The 27,398-nt window shown below is 40.1% G+C and overlaps 2 protein-coding genes across 2 annotated transcripts; both read right to left on the bottom strand.

The window, feature by feature from the left end:
- Window positions 1-3,181: 3,181 nt before the first annotated feature.
- On the bottom strand, window positions 3,182-7,099 carry hcar2 (hydroxycarboxylic acid receptor 2-). Its single transcript, XM_030767846.1, has 2 exons — window positions 6,984-7,099; window positions 3,182-4,142 (listed from the first exon to the last, which is right to left on the bottom strand). Exons 1-2 carry the CDS (start codon window positions 7,097-7,099, stop codon window positions 3,182-3,184), a joined length of 1,077 nt encoding a protein of 358 aa, XP_030623706.1.
- Window positions 7,100-14,978: 7,879 nt separating this feature from the next.
- sapcd2 (suppressor APC domain containing 2) lies at window positions 14,979-27,398 on the bottom strand. Its single transcript, XM_030770222.1, has 7 exons — window positions 27,324-27,398; window positions 26,534-27,269; window positions 21,012-21,145; window positions 15,945-16,091; window positions 15,607-15,705; window positions 15,226-15,339; window positions 14,979-15,107 (listed from the first exon to the last, which is right to left on the bottom strand). The coding sequence occupies exons 1-7, from the start codon at window positions 27,396-27,398 to the stop codon at window positions 14,979-14,981; spliced, it is 1,434 nt and encodes a 477-aa protein (XP_030626082.1).

The raw sequence follows: 27,398 nt of genomic DNA, 5'->3' as shown, positions 1-27,398 counted from the left end.
TTATGATACTGTTGAGGAGCAGATTAGTCTGGTTCATTTGCACCATACATGTTTATATGGTACGTTTAGTGAGTTTGGGACAGGTAGTGAGTCTCAACCTGTGGGGAGTAGTTCAGATCTCAATGACCACTGTCAGATATGCATTTCAAAATAAGTTTGTAAAATAAGAAGAGGATACTTTTCCAGCCTGTGGCCTGAAAGCTGCTTAAGCCACGATCTTTGTAGGAGATGACGTGTTCTGCATCAGCTAGTAATTGATCTGCATATTTACTGTAGATTGCCGTTACTGTGTGTCTGACATAATATTCTGTTACTGAAAATGGCAGTATGGTGACGTAAAGGAATGTCTAAGACTTAAACTGTGTGGATTCATCTCTTAGGTGTGACGCTATGATTGCAATGCCATTAAAAATCAGTGTTTACTAGGAACAGTTAGGCAACACTATACACTGTCTAATTTGTCTCAGACATTTTGCTACAAGAAATCACTGTCTTCTCAGAATATTTGGTATTACATTATTGTAATGTAGGTGTGTTGAATTAAGGTGGTTTATGAGTCTAAAGAAACTCTGAAGATATACTTTATATGTATTTATCAAGGAAACTGATTCCTTTTTATCTGGCCTACAGTTCAATACTTGTGCAAAATACTTATATGATCTACTTGTTCTTGTGAGTTGAAATTAGTTTTTGGTCACAGCTTTCTGCTTAAAGGTAATACAAAGGAATTTGTACACCGTATTGCCTCTCTTCCTTAGTGTGTTTTACCAAAATTTTGCCCTTGCTTCTCCACCCAAAATAAGTGGATTCCCAAAGAACAATCTTAAAAAAAATGTATGTACAAAATTTTATGAAGTATTTTTTTTCCTTCTAACGAGCAGCAACATATATATTGGTAATAGATGGCTAATGAGAGAGAACACATTTCATTTAAAAAAATAATGTAAGTAGCTGCATGACATAGAAGAATCACTGAAATTAGCATTGCATTTTAATCCATATTCAGCATCAGTGCTCTGAAGACAGGTCAGTGTGTAAAACTACGAAAAACTGAATCATAGAATTGGTAACTGAATTTAATAGTAAATTACCACGTGTAATTTACTTCAGTCAGAAAACAACAGCACCAATAAAAGCAGCAGATTGTCATGACTGTGCCTTTAACACAACAATTTCTGACCTCAGGGCCTCTGCATGACGCTTATGTCTGTTTTGCCTTTTATTTATTTTTTTTTCCTCTCCTTTTTCTTTGCTGTATACATTTGCTGTAAAAATTTGTTGGAGATGTAGCCAGTTATATTTTTTTTTGCCATTTTGTCCCCTTTTCACCCACCTTTTAAAGGCCTAATCTTTTGTTTTTCTGGTGTCCCTGCGTTTGCACAGCTCCCACACAGGCTGCGGAGGACCATAGACAATCTTATGCCTCCTCTGATACACATGTGATTACAGAATGCTTCTTTTCACCACGGCATGGAGGAATTTTCCAGAAAGCCGTAGCACTGAATGCAGAGGTTCATGTCTCCCCAGGTCCACCCACCACATGCAGCGCCCCAACCAACCAGTGAGACTCGGCCAGATTCCCACCCATGAACACCGCCAGTTGTTCTTATATAGATGTCCACACATACTCAGGTCTCTGCAGTGGTCATGCTGGCGTCTTTTTCCACTATGCTGCCCAACCCCCTTAAACATTTGAAATAGTTATATTTGACTGCACAAAGAGCTGCTAGCTTAATCTATTTGGTATTAATTTTTCTCATTATATTTTCATGAAACTTTGGTATGAGTTATGTTGGTACTGTTGACCTTGTGGGTGAAAAACACAAGTGTACTGTGGGAAAATTCAACCTTACCGTTAATCCGGAGGATGCTTGTGTATTTTTTACCAAATGTGCAGATTGAGTGGGTTTAGGTTATTTTTGCAATCCCTTTAAACAGTACCTTTTACCCTTCCAAAACTTGATGTTGGTCAGGTAAAATGTGGTTCTTCTGCAACTGAAATTAACCCATGTTCAGATTTTTGCCACAGATGTGATATAATTAGAATAATGAAAATTGCAGGTTGTCACATTTTTTCAGACCTGATTGTGAATCGGTAGTTGGAATCGGAAACAGATTTTCAGAAGTTAATGTAGCCCAAGTGACTTTTACTTCACTCTCTGTATGACAGGTTACTCTAACTCTCTCACTATCTAAGCCACTTTTCCAATCGGGGATATAGTGCTGGAGACAAACACACTCACACACACATTCATACCCGGGGGCAATTTAGCGTTTCCAATTCACCTAACCTGCATGTCTTTGGACTGTGGGAGGAAACCGGACCTCCCGGAGGAAACCCACACAGACACAGGGAGAACATGCTAACTCCACACAGAATCGAAGCAGAGACCTTCTTGCTGTGAGGCGACAGTGCTACCCACCATGCCGCCCATGACAGGTCGCTCGTGTCTTAATTCTGTTAACAATAGAAAGCATAGTATACCCACATTCTATGAATCTATTTCCTGTTTTGTTGCCCTTGTCCTTCAAGAGCTTCCTTGAAATAATGTTAAAATTAAGTCTAATAACTGCCATGCCAACGGTGGGTGGACTTGATGCATATTAGCAGCCTTTTTAGGACAGAGATCAGATTATATTCATCAGATGTTCTTCCCCATCAAAAGTGATTATGAACAATTCAAGAAAAAATGTGTAACCTGAGCAGTAATTTGGAATTAAGCGGTAAAGTCTGCAGTGTAAATACACCCTATGAAAGTGCAATGGATCGCAGCTCTTCCATTTTTTCGGCTTGAACATCTCACAGAGAAGACAATGAGGTTTCCCAAACTTCACAAAAGTGGTGTCAAGTGCCATGATAAAGTTACCTTTAGCAAAACCTAAGGCCCTTGTGGAGTGTTGCTCCACCACTCTTGTCATATGTATTTATGTATTGTATGGATCCTGCCACACACCTCTCATTTTTGGTTCCATGTAGAGAGCTTTTAACTTCCTTAAAATCCAATCATCCACATACAACTTAATTAAACTTAACGATTTTCAACAACCGGAGAATGTACTGCAATTGTTAAACCAGAGAAGCATTGGAGTTAATGCCTTGTTTATAATCAGTTTTAATTTTTAAAAAGTCAGAAATGACAAGTGCCACCTAAGCCTACTTTTGAACAATATCATAACTCATTTAAACCACAAAAGGCCTATCTGAAGCGCTGACAGTGGAGACAGTGATGGATGGCTCACTCCTATCTACTGTCTGTTCTCTACCACAGCAGCAGCAGTCTGACACCTCAGGTGTTATCTCTCTGGATAGGTAAAGTATCGGCTGAATGCTGCTGCTGATGTCCATGAGTCCAAAAGCCAAGTAGTGGATGTAGCATCTGAACACATCTGGATCGTAATATTCCCTGAATGGGAAGAGGGCCACGGGCGGAAAGTAGTTGAAGATGATGATAGCTAAGATAATGAGCACCATCCTGAAAGCCTTCTTCTTAACTGGATGCATTTTGTCTTGCCCTGGCCCTGACTTCCTCAATGCCCAAAGTATAGAGATATTACAAAACACCATAAAGGTAAAGGCAGCCAGGATCATGACTGTGAAAGCCTTGTCGAAGTTGGGGATTTTGCTCGTGCTCTTCAATGCTGCATAGCATAGAGTGAAAATCCACACCACCCCAGCGCATACAGCGCGATGGCGCTTGTCTTTCAGTTCAGTGAAGGTGACAGGATGCAGGACAGCCACGTACCGGTCGAGACAAATGCACGACAAGAAAAGTGGTGATGAGTCTTTAACGCCATAGAAAAAGCCCAGAACATACCAAGCGTGGTTTGTGGTTGTAAAGTACAAGAGGTTAGCATATTCTAGTGGAGGAATGAGGCAAAAGAAGGTGTCTAGGGCAGCCAAGTGCAAAATGAAGATGTCTGAAGTAGTGGAGTCCCTTTTGTTCTTGTGAATGAGCCACAAGACCATGACATTGGCTGGGATTCCCAGGACAAAATTGATGGACTGCAGAATAAGGTAAAACAAGAGAACAGCTGTTTTTTCCCCGCAGGCTCTGTAGACGATTTGCTCCTCTGCACTGGTGTTGTCTAATGTACGGTTGATCAGGAGCATGGTAGAGTTGATGTAGAGCACTTGTATTGTCCTTCAGTCAGTTGGAGATTTAACATAGGCTCCAGTTCAGTAACCTAAAACTGAGCAAAATAAAGAAAAGAAAAAAAGACAGAAAAAATAAGTAGCTTTACATACTGTCCAGCGCTTGACGGTCACTTGGTAATTGATGTTTTGAGAATGAAGTAAATTCATTTTAGAGTGATCTAATTCACCTAGATTAATTTAAAAAATTTCATTCTTATGTAAATGGAAAAATAAATCTTATCTCAACACTGGAAATGAAAAGAAAACTCAGAGAAAAATGATGTGGAAAAAGTGTGTGTTTCACATTTTCAACACTGTGTCCCTTATATCTATGTTTTCATCCTTTCAGTAAAATCTAACCAAAGGACAGGCTAAACCTGATATTTCTCTCAGTTTAAGATTTCTCTGTACTTTTTACGAAATTTACCAAGAGGAGAGTGTTTTCTTCTTGTCTCTTATTTTTAATGGGGTGTACTTTTAAATACACCTCTGTGGAAGCATTCACCACTGTCATCACCAGCAAGAACGAGACACACAGTCACCCATGTATCTAAAAATGAATTTCTCATGAAATCAGCATATATATATATATATATGTGTGTGTGTGTGTATGTGTTTATATGTATATGTATATATATATTCCCTTATCCTCACATCGCATAAAAATGTACATCATCATAAACAGCTATCCTCTAGCAGATTTGTATGATGCGTATGCTTCTCACTTAACAATTAAATAAATAAATGGAATCCCCTCCATGTTCGGAAAAAACAAAATATGCTCTTACCGGAGGAAAAGGAAGTGTCCTTCACTGCCTGGATATTATGTCGTAGAAAGTGCCGTTTTCTCTCCTCAAACTTCTTCAGCTGTGTTAAAGTCTTTTTGTCTGAACTCTCCCAAACGCTATCTTAGATGACTCTCCGTGAAACTAAGGTGTAGAGACCAAACCCACACAGATAACCCAACACCAATGGGATTCTGATGTTAGACAATCACAGTCTACAGGACAGCTTGCAAAGATTTGGCCCATTGCATTATTATCTTCAACAAATCCCTGGAACCAAAATGTTTGGGGGGAGAGGTGGGGGTTAGATCATAGTTTGCATAGGTTCATTTGAAGAGCATGTGCTGGCAAGTCCTAATCATTCACACCGATTGACAATGATGCAACTCACCATTTGTGTCTTACGGAAATTTTGGTGGTAAACAACTGATGCAACCGTTCAGTGGTACACTTCTGACAGTCTCTGTAACAAAGTGTAATTTATTACATGAAGGTGACGCATCTGCCACCTTTCTGACATGGAGGAGCCGAAAAAGGACTCAAGGTGTGGTGCCCTTTGTTGTCTCTTGTCTCTGAATCAACTGCCTTTGTCTCTCCCCATTTCTGTGAGATTCAGCCCCCAACGTGTCCTGACCTCAGGATAATCAACCTCTGTCCACTAAGTAAATGAATGTGGCCTACTGACCTTTTGAGTGACCTCAGTTAGCTCTGGTATCAAAGAGATATGATACAGTCAAGAGGAACCAGTCTCTGTTTTGAAATAAAAGAGATGAAAGATGAAAACATAACCTTAATATTCAAGTAACTGTGGCTTCTACTACAACGACGTGTTCTTGGGCAACAGTCACATATCATGTTGTTTTTTAACAGCATGTAGTCTAATGAAGGTACAAAGAAGCCAAACAGTAAGGGGAGCAAGTTAATTGTTTTTAGTTATGTTTTTCCCGCTCTTGATTTCCAGACGCTGATTACTCAGAATTAACATCCAGAGCGTAGCTACAGGAAATAAACATTTTCCAAATTCTCAAACTTTGAAAAATCAGCAGAATAACAGATCAAACAGTGCTCATTACATTGTTATAAGTCTTTTCCACTGCTTCTCAGACCTCCCCTCTCCCCACATACACAGTGTCAATGCAAATTACATGTGAAAATATGCTTAAGGACAAAATGTGCATCAGTAAGCTATCTCCCTTGTAGACCATATACTTACTGGATATGTTGTTTGATGATGACACACAACTCATAATATAAAAAAAAACATGTGTGACTTTCAATATGGCCAGTAAAGTGAGATGACAGTAGTGTGAGGTGGACACCTACAAGATTATGGGTGATTCAGTGTTCCAAACTGGGAGAAATAAGGGAGAACTTAAAAATGTTTGTTTAATTCAGGAATTCATAAAGGTCCTTTTGTATTTCATGGAAGGAGCAGGTGATCCCATAGTATAAACATAATAACTATACAGTTATTATACTTTATAACATCCAGTTTACATTGCTTTCATTGACTTACATACAAACAATCAGGGCTAGTAACCATTGACCAAGCATGTTATTTGTCCTCTTCTGATGTGTGAGAAATCAGTTAAGATGGTTAGTAGACATGCAAACCAGACAGCAAAATATTATATAATATAGAGGAAAAACACCATGCTAACAATATCCAGTCAATTGTTGAACAAAAGATTACCACCCTCTCTCACCTTTATTTCTTTGGTTCAGTCATGATGGATGTTACAAATACATGACCATGACCACTGGAGGCTACATCAATAGGACAACCGTTCAGATTGAATTACACTGTAATATCCAAGATGGGACTCTCTGTTTATAACCTATCCTTGATAGTAGGGTACAAAAAGCAGCCAACATCATATGTACAATATTTTGCACTGATTTAAGGGAGACTCATAAGACAATACACAGAGATACACACTTAAACATTACCTCCAAACTCACAAACATATACAGACAGCAAAACGTGGTCTTTTTTTCTCATTTGTACCAGCCTAGTCAGTTATCTCAGGACCTTTGTTTTAGGTTCAAGAATGACTGCCAACAATGGTGGAGGGGAAACCAGTGTCAGTACTGGTCCATCTTGGCTGAGGATGGCTTTGGATTCAATGAGGATGACTTCTACCTGGTTACTGTTGTGCCTGAGAAAGTTGTGTTGCATTCTGGTTAATATAACAGAGCACAGGGCTCAGATATAGTAGTTGGTTCTGCCTCATTTGTGGAACACAGGGCACTGAGAAATGGAAGAACTTTGTCATGTCAGAACCTTGTAATGCACTGCAAAGTGTGTGTAAAGTACATTGCAGAGTGATATCATTGTGTATCTATGTAGACAGACAACAGTGTAGTCAATCAACATGTAGTGTACTTCCTTGAAACGCAAACTACTGAAGTACAGTGACACACAGCAGACAGGAGACTTAATTTGGACTAACATAAAATGATTTATGATCATGCTGCAGGAGACAAGGTTTCTGTATGTCTTACCCAGCTAACAGTGAAATGAATTCCAGGGAAGTGAACATCAAGTGATCAAGTGATATCTGCTAATACCCTGATGAATGAATCCTTTATGATAATAGTATGTTGTCAAACCTCTGATATCATTGAAAGTCAATCATAATAACAGAACTGAAAGGTAATTAAAATGTCATATAAAACCCAATCTGGACTATTTTAACTCATCAAAGAATGACTTGCACCATATTTGAACTGTGAAAACAATATTAGAATTTGTACAAATGCAGGAAAGAAAAGATAAAAGGAAACAGTATTTATCCATCTATCTTCCTTGAGAGGGAAATCACTGGTTGAACTCTGCTGCCTCCTCAGAGTCCAGAGTGTAGGGATGTCATGAAATGCCCCGATAAATTACCGGCTTCTGGAATTGTACACAAAATTAAATCAAAGGAGCCACATACATTACTCAGTGCAGTAGGTTTATTTATTTATTTTCAGTAACGTTTCTGCTAAGATGCCTTTATTAGGATGAGTACAAAATGAACTGGCACACAGGGAAACAAATAAGCTGATCTAAGTCATAAACAGATGGAAGGAATGATGTTTCAGTTAGACACTGAGTTTTGAAATAACAATTTTACCAACTGTTAACTAAGTGTTACTAAATGTTTACCAACATATCCTAAAAATTACATGAACAAGTTTTGTAACAGACAGTTTTTGTGACAGACTAAAATATTTTAAAAAGTCATGTGTGGCAAGTAATGTGAAATATACAAGTAATGCAAAACATGTCAACATATACACTAGATAAATGTATAAGAACAGGAAGACATAATGTGATTATTAGGGTGTGCTGCATTTAAACACAGGATCCAGAATTATTCTCTTCTAGAACAGGTTTTAGAATTTGCAAGTCACCTTGTCCAAGGGTGAAATCACTTTTTTATTTTCTATCTGTAGGTGTGTTAGGTATTTGTACTTTTTTTGTCATTACGGGAGACACCTGCTGGCCATTGTCTATTTTCTGTTGAGCAGAAATTGTTAAAGATGGTGCTTTGGAGAAGCAGTGATTTGGTTTTTGACACATGGAATACACTAGAAGTTGTTAAAGATGAAGCTTTTTAGTTATAGTTATTTGGTTTTTGAAGACACCAGCAGCATGATGGTTTTTTGGTTGTTTGATTTGCATTTGTTTGGAGTTTGTCTTCTAAAATTACATTTATTTGCTACTGCTTTAAGTTTATGTATGGAATAATTGTTAGATCACTCGATAAAGTAATTGTTTCACCTGTTTCACTCTGACAGCAATATAGATGAATCAGTTATATGCAATGCCACTCAATATGGTACCTGTTCCACTGTTTTTAAATTCTCTGACTATATTACTCTTATTATATGTGATACAATCTTATTATGTTTCTAAATTGCTCTAAGCTTTTCTGGTGTGTGTTAATCTTTTATTTCCCTCTTCTGCTTTTTCTTTACTACTTTTTACTTTTCACAATGGAGGCCCGGGGTAGAAGACAGAGGGGAGGGAGGAGTCCGCCGCTGAAACACAAACAGAAGAGCCAAAATGACGGCACTATGAGTGGCCACCACAGAAGAGAGATGGAAGCCTGTCTCAGTACCTCAGTGCTGAAGGGAAATGGCCAGTGTGAGCAGGGGCTGAAGTGATTGTGGAAGAGGGAATCACTAGAGGAGAACAGTTGCCACTAATGTGTAGAGAGAAGCCAAACTATAATAGTCAAGATATATTAGTCAAAATAAAATAACAGTATGAGCAGGGGCTGAAGTGATTGTGGAAGAGGGAACCAAAAGAGAAGGAGAGTTGCCACTAATGTGTAGAGAGAGGCCAAACTATAATAGTGAAGATATATTAGTCAAAATATGTTTCGATTAATAACTGATGAGGTTCTGGTTAGGGGAAAAAATACCACTTGTACCTGTTTAAAAATGTTGGGCATTGAAGATCTCTGGTGGGGATCAGAGCATAATTACGTAAAAGCAGAACAAGATGCAGGAGAACAAGATGATTTACGGGAAATGGTTCATATACCAAGGCATAAAGATGGCAAACTGGTCAGGAAGCTTCCTCAGAGGAGGTAGATGCCTGCCACTCCGTGACTAACTAGCGCTGGAAAGCAATTTCTGGTCCAAACACTGTAGGTGACGTTCCATGACTGACTAGCGCTGGAAAGCAATTTCTGGTCCAAACACTGTAGGTGACGCTCCATGGCAGTGGGCGAAAGCACAGTGAATGGATGATGATAGATAATGTTACATGCCACTGACTTTGGCCTGAGGGTCCTGTGACCTGATCTGCTACAGCAGAACTGTGTTGTACATTGTAATTGGACTTGCTTTTCCCTCGGGGAAATTGGAGTCCCTCACACTCAACTCAGTTCTGATGAGCTTCATCGATCTGTCAGGGGAATCACACTACTCTCTTTAGCTCTGCAGATCAGATGAGGCTAATAAGCTTCACACTTAAAGCAGAAATACTAAAGAACCTATTCCATTGCCTATCACACAAGAATCACTCCACTGGCCTTTGATCAGAGCTGATTAACATCATCACTTCCTACTTTCATAAAATATCAGGTCTTTGCATTATGATTAAACCACAGACACACTTCTGAGATCATTAGGGAGCAGTGAGTGCCCTTTAAAAAAAAAGAAAAGCTCCAGGTGGCATGCTGCTATACAGCACTTACAAATCAAATACTCTTGCCCAAACATGTTTAGGCTTTGATGGTACTCTGTAGTTCATTTTTTTCTAAGGAGGCGTGTTCAGCTTTGCCTCTGGCCTACTAGGTTTTCAGTGCTGCCGTGTGATATGAACATATCATTTTTCGTTAGAAAGTCAGTATTTTTTTCTTTTGCATTTATCTGTTATCCTCCAGCTATCCTTTAAGAGCTAGCTATGTAAAATCAGTACCTGACAAATTTCACTTAACTTGTCTAAACCTTTTTTTGGGTTAAATGAGGTTAAAGTCATGCACCAATGTAGCAGTCTATGACCTTTCTTAAAGAAAGTGACTGTTTTTGAACTTGAAATTAAAATATTACCATTTTGCTCGTAGAGTAGGTTATAGTATGCACATTGAGCCCCTATGGCAGACCGACATTTCCATCAAAATCACATGCTCGTATTGAGTGATTTAAGAGAACTTACCGCATTCACTAATTCCCTCTTGTGTAGAATTCTCTGTTCTCTATAGCTGAAAAAGTTTTTAAAACTCTTTCTGAAACAATTGTTTTTTTTAAATGAATTTTGAGTTTGACTGTCTAAATTAAACATCAGGGTGTATAATTATGTTGAAATTATCCTGTGTGGCTGCGGTGTTTGAATGTTTTACTGTTCAATTCAAATTGTAACTGAATTGACCATGACAGAGATTTCCCATTGACCCCCTCTCCCTGTAATTGTGTAACTGTACACGATTACAGGGAGAGACTGCTTTGCTCTGGTGAGATGCTTTTTTTTTTTTTTTAATTCCGTTTCAATCAAACCAATTTCAATCAAGTCTCTTCTTTATTTCAGTAACGGTTTGGACTTCAAATGATACTGCGTTAACAGCACTAGCATTTCCTCCCATTTCTTGGCTTTATTTAATTCCATTATCGCTGCTGCTAAAAATAACGTTTCCGCACACTGATCTCAGAAAGCAAGACTTCAATCTCCAAACTCGTGAAGTTCCTCTTGTTACGCTTGAATGTCATTTTTTTAAATGACATTTCTGTACAAATAGGGGCGGGGCATATAGCCTTCAGTGGTATTTTGGGGTGTGAATTATGCTAATTTACAGCCCATGAGCACCACCCAATAGTATCTGTCTGCAGAGCCGCAGTTTCACGCCTAACAGCAGTTTAGCACCAGCAGTTTCAGGCCATTGGCATTCAGCGCATGCACTGACACTTTCTGGTTAGGGTTAGGGTATCGGCCTGAAACTGCTGGTGTGAAACTGCAGCTGTGCAGTCAGCTCATTAAGAAAAGGTGGGGTGTTGTGCATGGGTGTTGCTTTACCCAGTCACACACATACACAGACACATAGGACTGCAACCAGAGCTTGCTGCTTTTTCAGATCAATCACATGAAGAGCTATAAAACTGTACATGAGTAACTGTGAGGATGAAAAAAGAAGCAACAGAGGACAGTGATGAAAAGTATTGAAAGGAGTGACATAAAATGTTTATTTCACAGCAAAACAGATATTAGATAGCTTAAAAATGGTGTCGCAGTAAAACTGGTAGAGCCGAAGGAAGTATATTTGAACATGATCTCATCACCAACGACAACCAACATTATTTGTCAGAAACACGGGGTGATTTTCTCTTTTTCTTTTCTTTCTTTTTTGATGTCTTGGTTTCACCAATATTTAAGTTCTGGCTTTTGATTAAGAACTCAGAGACGCAAATTTGGGCTAGAGTAAAAACCAGGAGGTATGTCTACAGTTCTATATTTTAAGCCTTTTGTCTAGTCTGTGAGTCACTTTCAGAGTGTCAAGGGACACTGGAGTAATCTCATCAAGAGATAACAGTTTTGACTTTCTGTTTGTGAATTTGTGAAGATGAAAAGGACTAGGGACATGTCTTGAGATAGGCGCAGACAGGAGATCTGACCGACAATATCTACGACCAGCTGAGGTACTGACACAGGCCACACAGGGATGCGTAAATGTTTAATCAAGACTAACTAGAAAAATAAGAGAACATAAAGCTATCAACATTAGCCTACTTTGTTGCCCATAATTTAAAAACCGTCCCTCTCTTTATCATTCCTACTTTGAGCATCCTTCCCTGAATCCTGCTTTAACTTAGGAGATGACCTCCAATGTGAGAGCAAAATCAGAATACATTCACTGAACACTAGGGGTGTAACGGTACACAAAACTGACTAGCAGTGTGATACATACTGTGGGATAGGGCTGACAGTCCAATACATTATTAAAACAGAGAGGAAAAGTAGAGTGCAACGACTAATTGAGCGCACAAATATTCACCCTCTTCCATCGGCTCTTCAGTATTTGTTAAACCAGTTGTATCTGTACAGCTAGGCTGAGCGCACAATCTGGAATCCATTCTGAAAACTGCATGCATGCAACACCTCATATCAAAAGTCCCCACTTAGAAACCACTGGTTACAATTACAGCTGGGCAGGAGGAAAACACTGCCCAGTATTTCACTATTAGAAAACGTTTAAATAAAATAGTTAGCCACATGAATTGACACTGTGACCAAAGTCTTCCAACCTCTAAAATTAAATAGCAGCTGAGTGGAGGTGTTGAGAAGCTGGTCTTGGCTGCTCAAGTGTAATTATCTGTAGGCTACTGCCACTTCACAAGCCAATATGATTGCAGTTCAAAGAGTATGAAAAGTAACTCAAAGTGCTTAAACTATGAATCTAACTATGAATCAGATGACTGGATGTTATAAAGTAGTTATATAGTAGCTAATCTCCTCTGATATTGTTGACGTTATCATCACACTGTATCTTCAAAGTATTTTCTGTGCTAAACATATATTCAAGCTCTAAATGGTACAAACTAGCTAGGTATCAGTCCATATAGCCTGTTACGAACTTAACTAGGTACTAACAGCTATTTACAATGTTTTGTCATGACAGACAAAGTTAAAAAAAAATACATCTCACAGACAGAAGGCATGTGTTTAGAGATAACTGAGTTTCAGAACTATTGAATTATGAACCTGTTAAAGAATTCTGCGGTTAGTTATACGAATACACTTTTTTTAAAATTACAGTTTTTGTCAGGACTTGCAGTTGCAAGCTGTTGCCTTTGGAAGTAAGTGCAAGTAAAAAAAAATGCTGTTTCGGGGCAATTTTGTCCATTGTCCATTTTGTCATCAAACTTTTGAAAAACTGACACTCAATTTCAGCCCAGCATATCAGCTATTTGCCTTAGTTGGTTAAACACTGGCATTGGTTCAAAAAAGTCAAATCAGTTGTCCCTGGAAAACAGAAATGGAAAATCAAAATCTTTTCTGAAATTAAATTATCCACTGGGATGAGGATTTTGAAATAATGTTCAGCACACACATTTGTTAAAGACTCTTAAAAGTCACAATGTCAGCTCTTGGGATTATAACCATCTGTCATTTTCACATGTGACTCATCCAAATGAAAATTACATGACAATTGATGTATAGTTTTATGAGCTGCATTAACCCTTGCCCTGTGGTCAGTTATTCTATTTGCAATACAGTATTTACCAAACCATATGTTCTGTACCAAGCGGTTTGGTATCAATACATGTACCGTTACACCCTTACTTTACAACCTGTTTCATATTTTCAAATCTTTTCTACGTGCTAATGTCTTTCTCATCTTTTTCCAATACCTTTCTTTGGCTTGTGGGCTTGACAGTCAACTTGAAACTGGACAAAGCCTTGTTTGTTCAATATGTCTCATTTTTAAGATGATCATCGTCTAAAATCTCTTTTCTCTCCTCAGTTGTTGGTGCTTCATTATGGCTCATTACTTTGCCCATAAATGACTGGTAAAGCAATTTGGTACCAGTTAAAATACTCAACGTTTTTAATAGTTGCGTTTAGGAGTAAAGATTGGCGTAACAATCAGTACATTTTTTTTCTTTTAGCTTTATGACACTTCTGTAGATTCTCTGTTGGAGAATTCACCTGGCAACTTTGGCAGTTGCGTCAGCGTGAATGTAAGGTGATACCTTTTCACATTACCCAAAGAACATCGGTACATTTTCACTGAGAGGGATGAGACCACTCACAACAGAATTTTCAGAATATCCAGGACAAACTAAAATCCATCCCTTTTAAAATCACACAACAGGCACAAAGCCTTTTTTTTAAACTAAGCATCCCAATGATCAGACCAGGTCTTCAAAAACAAGCGAAAGTATGGACTACAATTTACTATGGTTAAGACCATACTTCGAGAGGGTATCTTTTATGAATGAAAATATCCAAAAATGGTAGTCAGCTGTTGGCAGAATTTTCTTGAATTTTAAAATGTAAAATCTTAATGACCAATCCAAATTCACTAGTTATGGCTCACAACGGAAGAAGTTATCATTTTGATAGGAAAAGCATATCCAAAGTCATTGTATCAGAAAAACATCAACCTCCGAGTCTCAGGTCCTTGCCTGGCATCAGTGAAAAATGAAGTCCACACAGTCTTTGCTCAACTGGAGTGGTTGATAGATCAGATGATAGTTATTTCCAGAGCCCTAGATGGATCGATCAAATGATGGAGTGGTCAGAAAATAGCTTGAGGTGGAAGTTCATGATTTGATGGGTTTTGGAGTGCTCATATGGTTGGTGATTCTGTCGTTCCTCCAGCGTTCTGGAGCAAGAGTGGTCACATGACAATGGGTTGAAGTTACGTAAGGCGTCCCCAGTGGAGTGATCAGCAGACAGTTGGAAATGTCCTCAGTAATAAGAGGGTCATTTTCCAAGTTACGATGAAGCATACTACCCTTGCTTGGGGAAATGAAAGGCTGTGTTGCGTCACCCAGTTCTGACAAAGAGTGATCAGAGTGTGGAGCTGATGGTGGTGTTAACGGTATTGTTGGAGTGAATTTCATTAGATGAAAGTTGAGTCTAGTGCACTGTTGTCATGAGCGCTGCGGGCACGAGCTTCAAAAAGCTGTTTGATTAGAGCAGACTTCTCCTGCTCCAGCTGGGTGATGCGTTCACTTTTCTCAGTCACCTCCTAGGAGAAAGAGCAGACAGGTAACGACAATGAATGACATTAAAGCAGGAGGTTTATGTTTGTTACTGATTGACATATGTGTTATGACACAAAACAGATGAAAAAAGTGAATTTCCACCTGTGTGAGGAGGCGGTTCTGGTCCTTCAGTCTCTGGATGGCCTGAGGATGTGCAGGGACAGACTGACTGGGAGAGATGGTGGAGGGTTGGGTGCCAGGGGATGGGAAGGTTTGCTGAAAACAGACAAACTAGATGACTTAGGTTCTGTTTAGGTTCTGATAAACAGACTTTTTCAGAGTAAGTTTGCAAATGAAGAAGTATTCTGGCAAATTCTTTCCTCATGAATAAAAACCTCATTCAACCATGCAGAAAGAGAGCAGTCATTTGACCCGCATCCTCATTATTTTGGATTCCAAACCGATGTGACTCCACAGATTTTTATCTCCTTAGCACACATTCACTTAGTAAACGAGTTCAATTCATATGGATTTACTAACCGCTCCAGAATTGGATATTAGGTCATTAAGGCAGCGGTTGACTTCCTGTAGTTTGGGCAGGAGGACACCCAAGCGACTTTGACTGGATTCCGTGAGAAAATCCTGACAACAAATACAGAAAACAAGTAAAGAAGGGCAAAGGGGGAGTAAATGAAATCCCACTAAATTTGAGTTTAACCCATAAAACAACACATTCAGTGACATCCCAGTACAAAAAAACTCTTTGTCCAAATAATGCTGAAAATGAGTATAGAGAAATGGCAGCTTAAGAGCAAAAGATCCTAAACACAAAAATTACGTTGTCTGATACACCTTTATTGGGCCACCGGGCAGGCACTTACAGCACAGTGATTGCTTTGACCCACATGCCTCTGTCTCTCAGTGACACTGTGGATCTGAGACTGGTACCACTCTCTGGCCCTCTCCACCAAATCCAGACCAGCCAGCAGGGAGTCCTTCTCCTGCTCCAGCTCCTTCATCTGCTTCAGCTAAAAGGTGACCAGCAGAAGAAAGTCATCTCTTTTTTATTGTTTCATGCAGACACAGGAATTTTGTGGAATACCCATAAAAGTATTAGGAATATTGACCGGTGTGACAACATGTAACCGTTACACTGATGAGCGCTGGGTCAGTGCACCCGTAGAGAAGCTTGAAGTGAGGTGTCCTGCCTCTGTCTTTATTACTGACCTCTGAACAATCAACCATTCCAACACATCAGGCTTTGAAATCAATGCCACCATGTTTGACAAAGTGACTTAACATAAGCACCACAAGTGACTAACTGTGTAGAAACACAATATCAAATTCATTTTTCATGCTGAAGTCCAGTGGACGGCCACATCTGTTAAGAAAAACACCCTTTTATCCATTTTCCAAAAAACTTCATTCAAATGGAAGTCTCTCACCAACCCCAATAAGTAAAAGAATGGTCCTAAAGGAAAATATGTGACCAGTAAACCAATAGCGCTGCATGTCAGAAGACCATCTTTGACTCCCTTTCTAATCATATCACATCGAATCTTATCAGCTTTGCAAGAGAACACTGACAGTGGGGGCAAAACATTGCCCTCTTGTCCCTATGCATACCAAACACGTTTGCCTTTCAGCCAAATTTTGTCTGAATGAAGACCACTACCAGCAAGGAAGTACCCTGAAAGACAGAGAATATTAAAAAGGAGAAAGTGAGCTAGCATAAAAAAGTCTGTGTGAGTGAGATATATAGACAGAGAATAGAACCCAAAGAAAGAGCTAATGTTTTGAAAGAGAGAGAGCGAGAGCGAGAGAGAGAGAGAGAGAAAGAGAGAGAGAGAGAGAGAGAGAGAGAGAGAGAGAGAGAAAGAGAGAGCGAGAGGTGGGGTGAGAGGCTTTTGTGGTTGGAATGAAGCGTGACCTAAAGTGTCAGCCTGTGTGTTTGTGTGGTGGGCCAGGGAGAGGGTAAATCCTCTTTGTAAAGAGAGGAGGGGGGAACACACGCAGCAGTACAGCCAATACGGACACTGAGAACGCTAATAGCAGAGTCAAAGTGACATGGCATGGATAGTCGACAATGACATCACCTGACAGACAGCACTGATTCTGATGGACAAGCAAGATACATTATACTATAAGTAATTCACAAAAACGGTGCGAATACATGGTAGTCTTACTTTACTTCTGTGTAAATCCTAGTTTAAATTCAAGCTCCATGCAGTTCACACCCTAGTATTTTCTACATGAGTTAAGCACCGTAGCTGTTACATTCATCTAAACTGTAGCTGTTTAAGGCATATGGTAACACTTTCTAGGCAATTCATCACTACTGCATAATACAACCAATGTTACGTTACAGGTATCTTCACAGGCCGAGGCGAAACAAATCAGTATAACACAGTTCAAGCCAAAGAGCCATCAGTTAATCAATCTTCAACCCATTTCACAAACTCAACTTCAAAAATCTCTGAGCCATCAGAATGTGAAAATCACTCTCTCTCTCTCTCTCTCTCTCTCAAGTCTTAACTCGCGCTCCCCTTCTTCTCCCTCTCTAGCTCACTGCTCTGTCCCACCCATTACATTTCTTTCTCTCCCTTTTGTTTACTTTCATTCTCTGCACTCTCTCAGTTTTTTGCTGGCACTCACCCAGAGGAAAAAGTGCAGGGCCTTGCTGCTGTACAGGCTGCTGCTCAGAGGGATGAACACAGTGGTGTAGGCTGCCCAGACGGCTGTCCAGGCTGGGCCGGGTGAGCCTACAGACTCCCTAGCTTCCAGGCCCCGGGGCCCAACCCGGCTAATCACCATGGGGACAGGCAGCCGACGAGGGGGAGGGAGGGAGGGGGAGAGAGACAAGCACACTAGGTTCCACCAGAGAGGTTAACGGAAAAAGTACGGCAGAGCAACAGAAAGAAAAACAGAAAAAGAGAGTGTGCACGAACAGCGGGCGCAGGAAAGAGTGAAAGCTGGGGGGAGTGGGAGAGAGTTAGTGAGAGGTAGGAAAGCTCGAGAGGAGTGGGTGAGGGGAGGGACGTAGAGGGAGAAGGGGAGGGGGTGAGAGAGGAGTGGGTGGGCTATAGAGGGAGGAGTATAAAGAGCGGAGAGGTATTGACCATGAATGAAGAGAAACAAAGAGCACTAGGAGGTCAGACTGCACCGTTGTGCTCAGAATAATACATATTATTGAAAGTGGAAAGATAATGTTACACAGGAACTGATGGCTCAGAGTATCAGTTACCTATAATACCCAACAAAAGAGCAACACGTGCTTACCTGATTTGCTGTCTGTTTTCAAATCAGCTAACAACTCACGGTTTGAGGCAGTATTCATGTTTTGAATGAAATCTACTTAACGTTGAATTAAATTCAACGTTGTGTTCTACACACAAAACGATGGGCTTGTTTACTCATTATCATTTAAAAAAAAACGTTAATTTCCGGTTTGGTCAGAACCTTTCTCACTGAAATACTTGAGAAAAAGTGAGAGCAGATCCCAAAAAAAGATGTACCATCAGTCTGGACATGTTAATTTATTTGTTCATTTATTCCTTTATGTTTGTTACAGCACAACAAATGTCTGCTGTCACCTCATGCATCTGAGGCTCTTTACCTCATCTCAGCTCTGTTATTGTTCCATGCAAAACAAGCAAAATATCACAGTGGGTCTGCCACTACCTATTAACAGCTCCAATAATACACTGTACTTCATTCAAACATCATGTCCTCCACGACTTCTGTTGTTGAGCCAGAAGGTACACGGTTTCAGAAACAGTCATTTCAATGGCTTGTGAGGATATTGGGACATTGCAACCCTACAAAATCACAGTACAAAACATTTACAGAGGCGTGTGTATGTGTGTGTGTGTGTGTGTGTCTGTGAGAAAGAGAGTGACTTCTGCCATGCCTCTGACACCAGATGACAGATAACCATTGCTGAGGTGAAAAAAAACAAATATTGATGACTATGAAGGAAATATATGGGAAATATTAGCGGAGTTGGAGGTGGCATATCTTCCCTCATGAAAAAACACACAGTAATTTTTGCATTTGTATGCATGTTAATTCTGTACAAAATTGCCCTACTTGCACTGTATGTCTTTGCCACATCCGGTTTGACAGATTTGTATTAACCCCAGATGGGCTTCTCACAGTGCATTGTAAGGAAACATCTCACAAGCTCCATTATTCTTTGCCTTTTAATCTATTCTCAGAGCTTCTCTAATCAACTGTCTTTGTTTTAGGCGTCATCAACTGTTATCCGCACATGGTCACCAATGACATGCTTATACTATACTAGAGCATTTGATAGCATAGATCATGATATGATATTCGACTAGACAGGCTGGAGAAGCTCGTTGGCATACACAGGCTGGCATACACCTGATCTGGACTGTACATAACTGATCATTAATAATTTAACAGTATAAATGGTGAGTCCTCTAAACGTCTGAACACCATTTTGGTTTTGCCTACAGGCTCTCTCATGTAAATTTTTTTTTTTTATCTGAGGGTCCAGGCTGGGTGCAAGCTACACATGGGTTCAACACCCTAATGCTATGCCACAGATATCTCCTAGAGGAAGATGGTTTTTGATCACCACAAATGTGTACTGAATTCCTGCTGAGACAGTCACCCTGTATGTACTTGCCAAGCCATGTTTATAATCATTAGTTCAATCATGCAAACTACAATTGTTCTCCCGCCAGCTCCTTTACCTCTGGATGTAGGGTTGGGCAATGTCTACCCAGTTCGCTCTGTAGGTCAGCTTTCATCCTCACTTTTGCAATACAAATAAAAACTCGGCCCCTGATTTACTGAGGCAGGCGCAAAGCAGGTAGATTTAAAAATCATTTTTATGTTTGTACCTAAATTAAAACATGCTTTCACTGGGCGGTAAGTGGTGTGATTAAACAAGCTGTTTTTCCTTTAGTAAGTCAGGCACAAGGAGCTATTATAATAATTAGAATAAACCCATCCTTCGTGTTTGTGCTTTCTGTCGCTTTCTGTAAAATACATATTCATGGGTTCTACGGCTCAACCTGATCCCCGGGAAATCCCCGCAAATAAGTAATAAATAAGAATTAAGTAATAAATATTTTTTTCTACACGATAGCAGAGACACTGGAGTAATAGTGTGTGTGTGGCAGGGTGCGCCCCGCTGGCGCTGTGGAGAGAGGGGGAGTCACGATGACTGTCAGCCATCGAGAACGGACGATGGCATCGTCTATCGGCCCAACCCTATCGGGATGATCATTATACAGCCTATACATGTTCTTCCAAGTAGAAATGTCGTGATTATTCAAAAGTCTCTCCCTCCCCCAAAAGCCACCTGTTCCTAGGTGAGTCAGAACAGCAAATGCCTTGTCATATATCTGTGAAACAAACCACTGTGTTTTTGACATTATGAACAGTTTAAGAATCATTCAGTAATGTAAGGTCCTTGAAGGAGGGCCCTATTAATACAACAATACCCAATGAACAGTTTGAGGGAGAATGACCGTGGCTGACACTCCCACACTAATAAATTATCAACATAAGCTCAGCACTAAGATGTTTACAAACCGACTGTGAAAGTGTAACTGAAAGAACTGCTTTGTTTCCATTGTTGCAGCCCCACCTCTACAAACACACTACATAAATATACAGTCACACCTCAAAAAAAAAAAATACTGTCAGTTAAACGAGTAAATGTTGTGATTTATCAGACAGAATAATCCAAAGATGTTTCTAAGTAGTATATCTACAGTTTTTCTATGTGAGGTTCAGTAATATTTTTTTTCCACCATGTGTTGCATCTTCATTTGCAGCTCTCTGTGAGCATGCGTCTGTCTACTGTAATCCAACACATCTGTTCTCTAAGTTTAGCTTTGTATGTGGGTCTCCGTCATATCATTGAATTATCTGTGTTGTTTATTGAAGGAGTGTCAGTGTGTCTTCCCTACCATTCCATAATCTACTCCATTTGTGATGGTGTGACGCCTCTGTTCATCTCGGCTTCGCCCATGGCGCCTGGACCCTGTAAACCCTGTAGTGGTTTCACTCTGTGATCGTGGCAGACCACCAGTTTCAGAGGATCCTTAGATAGGGAGGGACAGAAAGAGAGAGAGAGAGAGAGAAAGAGAGAGAGAGAGAGAGAAGAAAAGGTGACAGAGTCTACCATTAATACATTATAATGGTTGCTTCCATGTGCTAACTCAATACAGTGTCCCATATGAGTTTCTACTGAAATAATTAAATTATCAAAGTCAATTATATTTGTAACATTTTTGTAATACATTAATAGACCTGCTTTTCACTAATCCTCTGCAGTAACCAAGTAAACCACACGAGGGAGCTCCACCCTGTATGAATTTGTGTAAAACAAGTATACAAACAGTAAAATTGTTTGTAAGAGTAACGGGAAACTGAAACCACTACAAACTCTCTTGGATATGTACATTCAGCCAGCAAAAAGGACACATGTGGCAGTAAAACAAAAATACCCCTCTCTCTGCTAATTTGAACGCACAATTATCCCCTTATACCTCTCCCATACAGAGTCGAAGTGAGAAGAGATGCACTTCTGTCACACAGTGAAGCCAAATCACTCATTTTCCATGCTCAGTTACATTGTGCTGTTGAGAAATGAAATGCACTAGAGTGCAAAACGGCTGACTTGGTCCTGAACTATATTGTCATCTGACTGCCAGTAATCATTTTTGAACAAGACAGGGAGTGAGGGAGGGAGGGACCATAGTCGACTACTCGCACTGTTTCAACCTATATCTGTTTGTAATTCACTCTTTTACTCCCCTCATCTTTTCTTGCACTTGTATCTGGTCTAAAACTGAACTTAGCTGTGGCACTTATACCACAGTCAGCTCCTTCATGGCCATATGCTTGTTTTGGATTTTGCCTCACTTTGAAGTCACTTTGGACAAAAGTGTCTACTAAGTGAATAAATATAAATGTAAATGTAAACTGTGTCCTCAGGGACTCCCAGTTATGGTTGGCAAATGTAGCACAACTGCAGTTCAAACTGTGAAATGAAATTGTAGCACACACCTCTGCACTGAAACGTGTAAAAAAGGATATGAAAACTGACAAGATAGAATATCTTATCCTTATCAGCTGATAAGGGAAATTACACAATGATGAAAAAATGAAACAATGTCCTTATATATTACTTCAAGCAAAATATTAAGTATCTCAAGGAAACTGATAGCATCTTTGCCCTCGTGGTGTTTGCTCCATTTCACTGCTGCCTACCGATTTGTCAGGTTGAGGTTGAGCTTTTTGCTTTTTTTTTTCCTCCTGAGACACCACTTTCACAATCCTTGCTTTGTGGTTTGGAGCATCACTATGTTGAAAGACCACCACAAACCACAAGAACTGTATCAGTGTGCCATTTTGTAAGTGTTTGGAACTCAACACGTTCTAAGTGTTTGACATTCTATTTCAAAACTCGTAGACAAAAATCATTCGGTACTACTGCACAAACAAAAGTATGGGAAAAGAGCTTAAACTGATTCCACCCATATCTAATACAAATGACACGTGTGAATATCCTTTCTATCTAAATCTGTCAAATTGTGCTTGAGAGCTCCCCTCCACTGCATATAGCGGAATAAAGGTGAGGCAATTTGTTGGATTATAGCATATTGTTTGGATACAAATCCTCCCAGTGAGCCTAACCTCAGATAGTAAAATTATTCAGAGACTGGGCAAGAGAGGACACTAATGTTGACATTTGCACAAGTCATTCATTTCCAAGAACCACAGCTGAAGTACTGTGTCAATCAGTGAGGGTAGAAAACATGAGTTCTCGATTATGGGCTCTGAGGGCTGAATCTGCTTGTGTCTAGAAGGTTTTCCTCAGCTGAAAGACAGAGAGAAAAAAGTAACATCCACATGGAGCTCCTGCAACATCACGATATATACCGCAATATAACCACAACCTTGAGTATTTACCACTTTTATGACATAGTTGTCACCAGGGGTGTGACCAGTTTATACTGAAACCAAAAACTGCAGTTCAGTAGGGCTTGGCTTGGTCCACAATAAGTGTGTAGTGATCTGCAGTTTTTTTTGTTATTTTTTTTACCTCAAGTTTTTTCCATAATACACACTCTTAGAAGAGAAGAACATTTCACACTGTATTTTGTTCACACTGCTCACACTGCTTTTGATCATTAAGAAAAGCATTATTCATAATTTTCTTTTTCTTTGTCATTCCTCGCTGTGAACAAGTCGATGTGCCGTGTTTACCAAGCAGTGCGCATATGCTTTAATAACAGTGTCGTCCGTTTTAATTAACAAAACACATGGTGCCATTACTCGAGTAACACGAGTAACATGAATTATTGGAATACACAAATTCACTTAAACGCATAAAGCAGAGCTAATCTCTACGCTTTTCTAATTGGGAACTTGTTTTCCCTCACCCTCATCTAAAAGTTTCCGCGCATTGATCTGAGAAAGGTCAGAGCAGTCGGCTGTCATTTTGCAGCCACGTGTTTCTTTTTCGGCTGAAATGACAGCGACAGCCCCGGTTTTCAGGTTTAGTTCTCTTATACTCATTTTCTAGATGAAAAAAAAATGAAATAACCGGTGCTCGAGTTTAATGTTCTTGCAGTCTTTTTCTTGAAGAAAAAGCTCAAATTTAAATGCACTGACATATATATTTACAGTAATTCACTCATTACAATGGAAAGGAGCTTTAAAAATAACAAAGCTTCTCAAGTTTAGATTTCTTTTACTTGTTTAAAGGTGCTGAAGATTAGTTTTCTGTCATTCTCTCTCTCTTTTTTTTGAGGAGGAGGAGGAACTTTTTTGCTGTTTGTATTAAATTTGTTATTTTCTGTGTTAAATTTCTATGTGCTTAAACAAAACAGAATGAAAAACTTAAGTTCTGAGTTGGTTCAATTTTTGTTCAAGCCAAACCATGTCTCAAAGAACCAAACTGTGAACAGCGTGACTAATTACACCTCTAAGTATTACAAATTCATCACATTGTCGAGGGCATGAGTAGAGCCCTCTGAGTTACGCTTACTCACAGATGTAATTGTCCGTACTCTATAAATGCACATTACGCAGGTTTCACAACAGGTTCTTCACCGCTGATTCCTGTAACATTACGCTGTGTCGTTGTGGTTGGTATGTAATGTTTTTGGTTATGTGTTCAGTCATATGATTTAATGCAGTGACAGCCCTGACAAGTCTCAGCTGTAGTATAACAGGATTTGACACTAGTGCCTCAGGCATTCACGAACCAGGCAAGTATGCTTTAAATATAATAATAATAATAATAATAATAATAATAATAATAATTGTGCTTTAACTGGCAGGTGCGAAGTTCAAGCTATACATCTCTCATTTACAAATGTTTCATTCATTTTGGTAGAACTCACAAAAACTATAAACATCTGTATGCAACTGTGCATACACTCCAACAGACAAAAGCAGGGCAAATTATATATTAACACACATTTTAAAGGGGTTAATGTAGTCTTTAACAGGCATCCACTCACTTCACATTTCAAAGTGCATGACAGTAACAACATGGCACTTCAGGTACCCTGGCACTTCAGCTGCTCATGAGACAAAGACTGAATTACTTCTTGTGTAAAATACCAGTAACCACTACATCTCCACAGTCAAACAGTCAACACAGTCATAACAAACCAGACAGACTATGGTCGGGCTATAGTGGTTGCTCTTGTAGAGGACCATTTCCTCTACCAAGACAAAAACATTAATCAACCTTAAGTATAGGCCCACAGTTAGACGGCTGTACATATTGTACATCACTCCCCTAAAGGGGTTTCTGTACCTCTTTCTGTCATTATAAACGGCTAGAAGGGAATGGGACAGGTCTAATTGGACATCTCCTTAAAAGCTGTTATATTTGCCTCTGGTGAGCTCATCATTTCACAGATAACTGGTTGCAAACAACAAGCACCAGCAAGCTCCTCTACTCCCACTCTCACCATTCCTAAATGAACACAGAGGGCAAGGGGTGAGAAGGAATGGAAAATATTCCTGTGCAGTGACTTGACGTGAACTCTTGACTTTTTAAAATGGAAAACCAGTTCCACCGGGAGAGTTCGGGCAAGATTTAACATTCTTTGTTGTGAAAAAAGTGCAACCAAATGCTTTCCCCGTGTGCGCTCTACTGCAGCTCTTTGAATCAGGTCCCTCACCCAGATGCCCATGTCAGTATCTCTACATCCTCCGTTGCCTTTATTCTCCTGCCCTTTCCACATCCACATATGTGATCAGCGTGATCTCTGATCTTTCAATGCCATCTTGGTACTCCTCCAAACCCTGGACTAAGGCTCCCAGAGCCCAGTATCCACGGGACAGACAGCCTGGCATTTGGTGCCGTCATGCCTAAATTACCAGCGTGCTGTAATCCGGTAAAATCCATGGGCAGAACTGCAAGGGATTACATCACCATGCACTTCAATCTCATCTACAGCCTCCCGCCTGCCAGTGATGGAAGTATTAGGGCCCTGCTCTGTGAGACAGCCCCCAGCCATGTCAAACTTATAGCTCCAGACAGACACGGAAGATGAGGGAGAAGAAGAGCAGTGATGTACTCATGACAAAAGAAATAATCTTATTATCAGATGATTGTTCAGGGAGATCAGAGTAGTTATGTGCTCATGGCACAAGGATCATTTTATTATTAGAAAACTGCTTGAAATTTAATGCATCAAAACTATTCGACTAAAATCTAAGGGATTCCAGAAACATGCGTCAATGCGTCAAAAGGCCCTCTACACATAGCAGATATTATAACACTACTGTGCGATAAACATGCTGTTTGAAGAAAGGTTTGAGAATTTTTGTGGCATATCAGATACTGTAGTGGCAAAGCCAACAAAACACTTGAGGGAACTTTAACACTGAACCAGAAATTAGTTGAGGTGTCCGTAAGGGTTGGTGAAAGCTTATAGCATTAACTCCTTGGTTTGGCTCTTCTTGTATCTGAATATTACAGGTACTCTGAGACCGAGAAACCAGACATCACACACTCGTGCCCCTGAAGTATCCCTTTTATTACACACACTGGCATTAAGCAAACGAGATCTGACCTCCTAATTACCTATCTGATCCTATTACAGGGTTTAGCTATGTGTTACTGTGAAACCAACGGGTCATGTCTCCTGCATTACACTGAAAGTGAAAAACAACAGTGTAGATCACTGTCTGTATGGGAAAAGGTTGTTTGAGGTAACCGACCTCTGCTCAGTATGTATGTCTGCCTTTAAAAAAAAAACAAAAAAACTATACCCTGCTTTTATACATTTATCTGACCAATCTGGCGTTTTACACCAGAAAAAAAGTTACGATGTGACAAGTATGGTAATAATAACTAAGGAAACATTAAACTTGTATGTAAATATATCAATCAATGCACTTGTAATTAACGGCTATATAGATTATTGAAAATTGGACACAGAGTGATGCAGTAACTTACGGGGCCTCGGAGGTTGTGGTGACTCAAGAGCAAGTGACTCGATGGACCGGCCACGGTGGGGCGGATGCACCTTTTTCCCGAGCCGAGAGGAATCGGATCGGTAAGCAGCAGTTTCTGGTACAACTGAAATGCGCTCTAGGCTCCTCCCGGTCCTCTCGTATCCAGTATCGTTACATCGCTGTACCCCACCAGAGCATGAAGGATACTGCGCGGGCTCCCCGTGCTTATTTGCAGCCATGTATCCCGAAGCCGGGTCTTCGTGATGTCTTGGCCGACTGTGAAGAGAGGACGCACGGCTGCGATGTATATTAGTGCCATTGCTTGGGCCGAGAGGACGAACTTTACTTTCGCACTGTCGTATTCCTATGCCACAACTCGAGAGAGCACTTGTTCTATGCGAGTTTGTCAGATGTTGTTGCGGTTTAGATCCACCTGAATAGGAATTTTGGTGATGGGTCGATGGCTGTGTTTTCACACTGTTATTTTCTGGATGGAGCATCGAGTACCGGAGCCCCGCCACAAAGCGCTCGAATGTCAAGCAGCCATGGGATGGTGCAACCCGCCTCAAACTATCCAACACACCGCTGGGTAAATCTTGAGTCTCCGCGCCTTGCCACCGGCTCTCAATCTCAGATATATGAACATAACCTCTCTTTCCGTCATCAAGTATATCAAATAAAGTCCGCAAACTGTGCAAAAAAGCTTTAGGTAAACCGTCTGTTGTGAATTCTGTTTCCTTCGGTTGCATTTTCGTTATTTTAAAACCTCCTGTTTTACTTTGGAAGTGCACGTTTCTGCCGCCTGTCCTGCAAGTATGTGCTAGCCCACTCAGGTTGCCGCTGATATCCGTTGCTATCACAGCCAT

The sequence above is a fragment of the Chanos chanos genome, chromosome 3 (assembly GCF_902362185.1).
Source record: "Chanos chanos chromosome 3, fChaCha1.1, whole genome shotgun sequence".
Classification (NCBI taxonomy): domain Eukaryota; kingdom Metazoa; phylum Chordata; class Actinopteri; order Gonorynchiformes; family Chanidae; genus Chanos; species Chanos chanos.
Note: the sequence above shows the minus strand (reverse complement) of the source record. Positions and strands in the feature narration are given on the sequence as shown.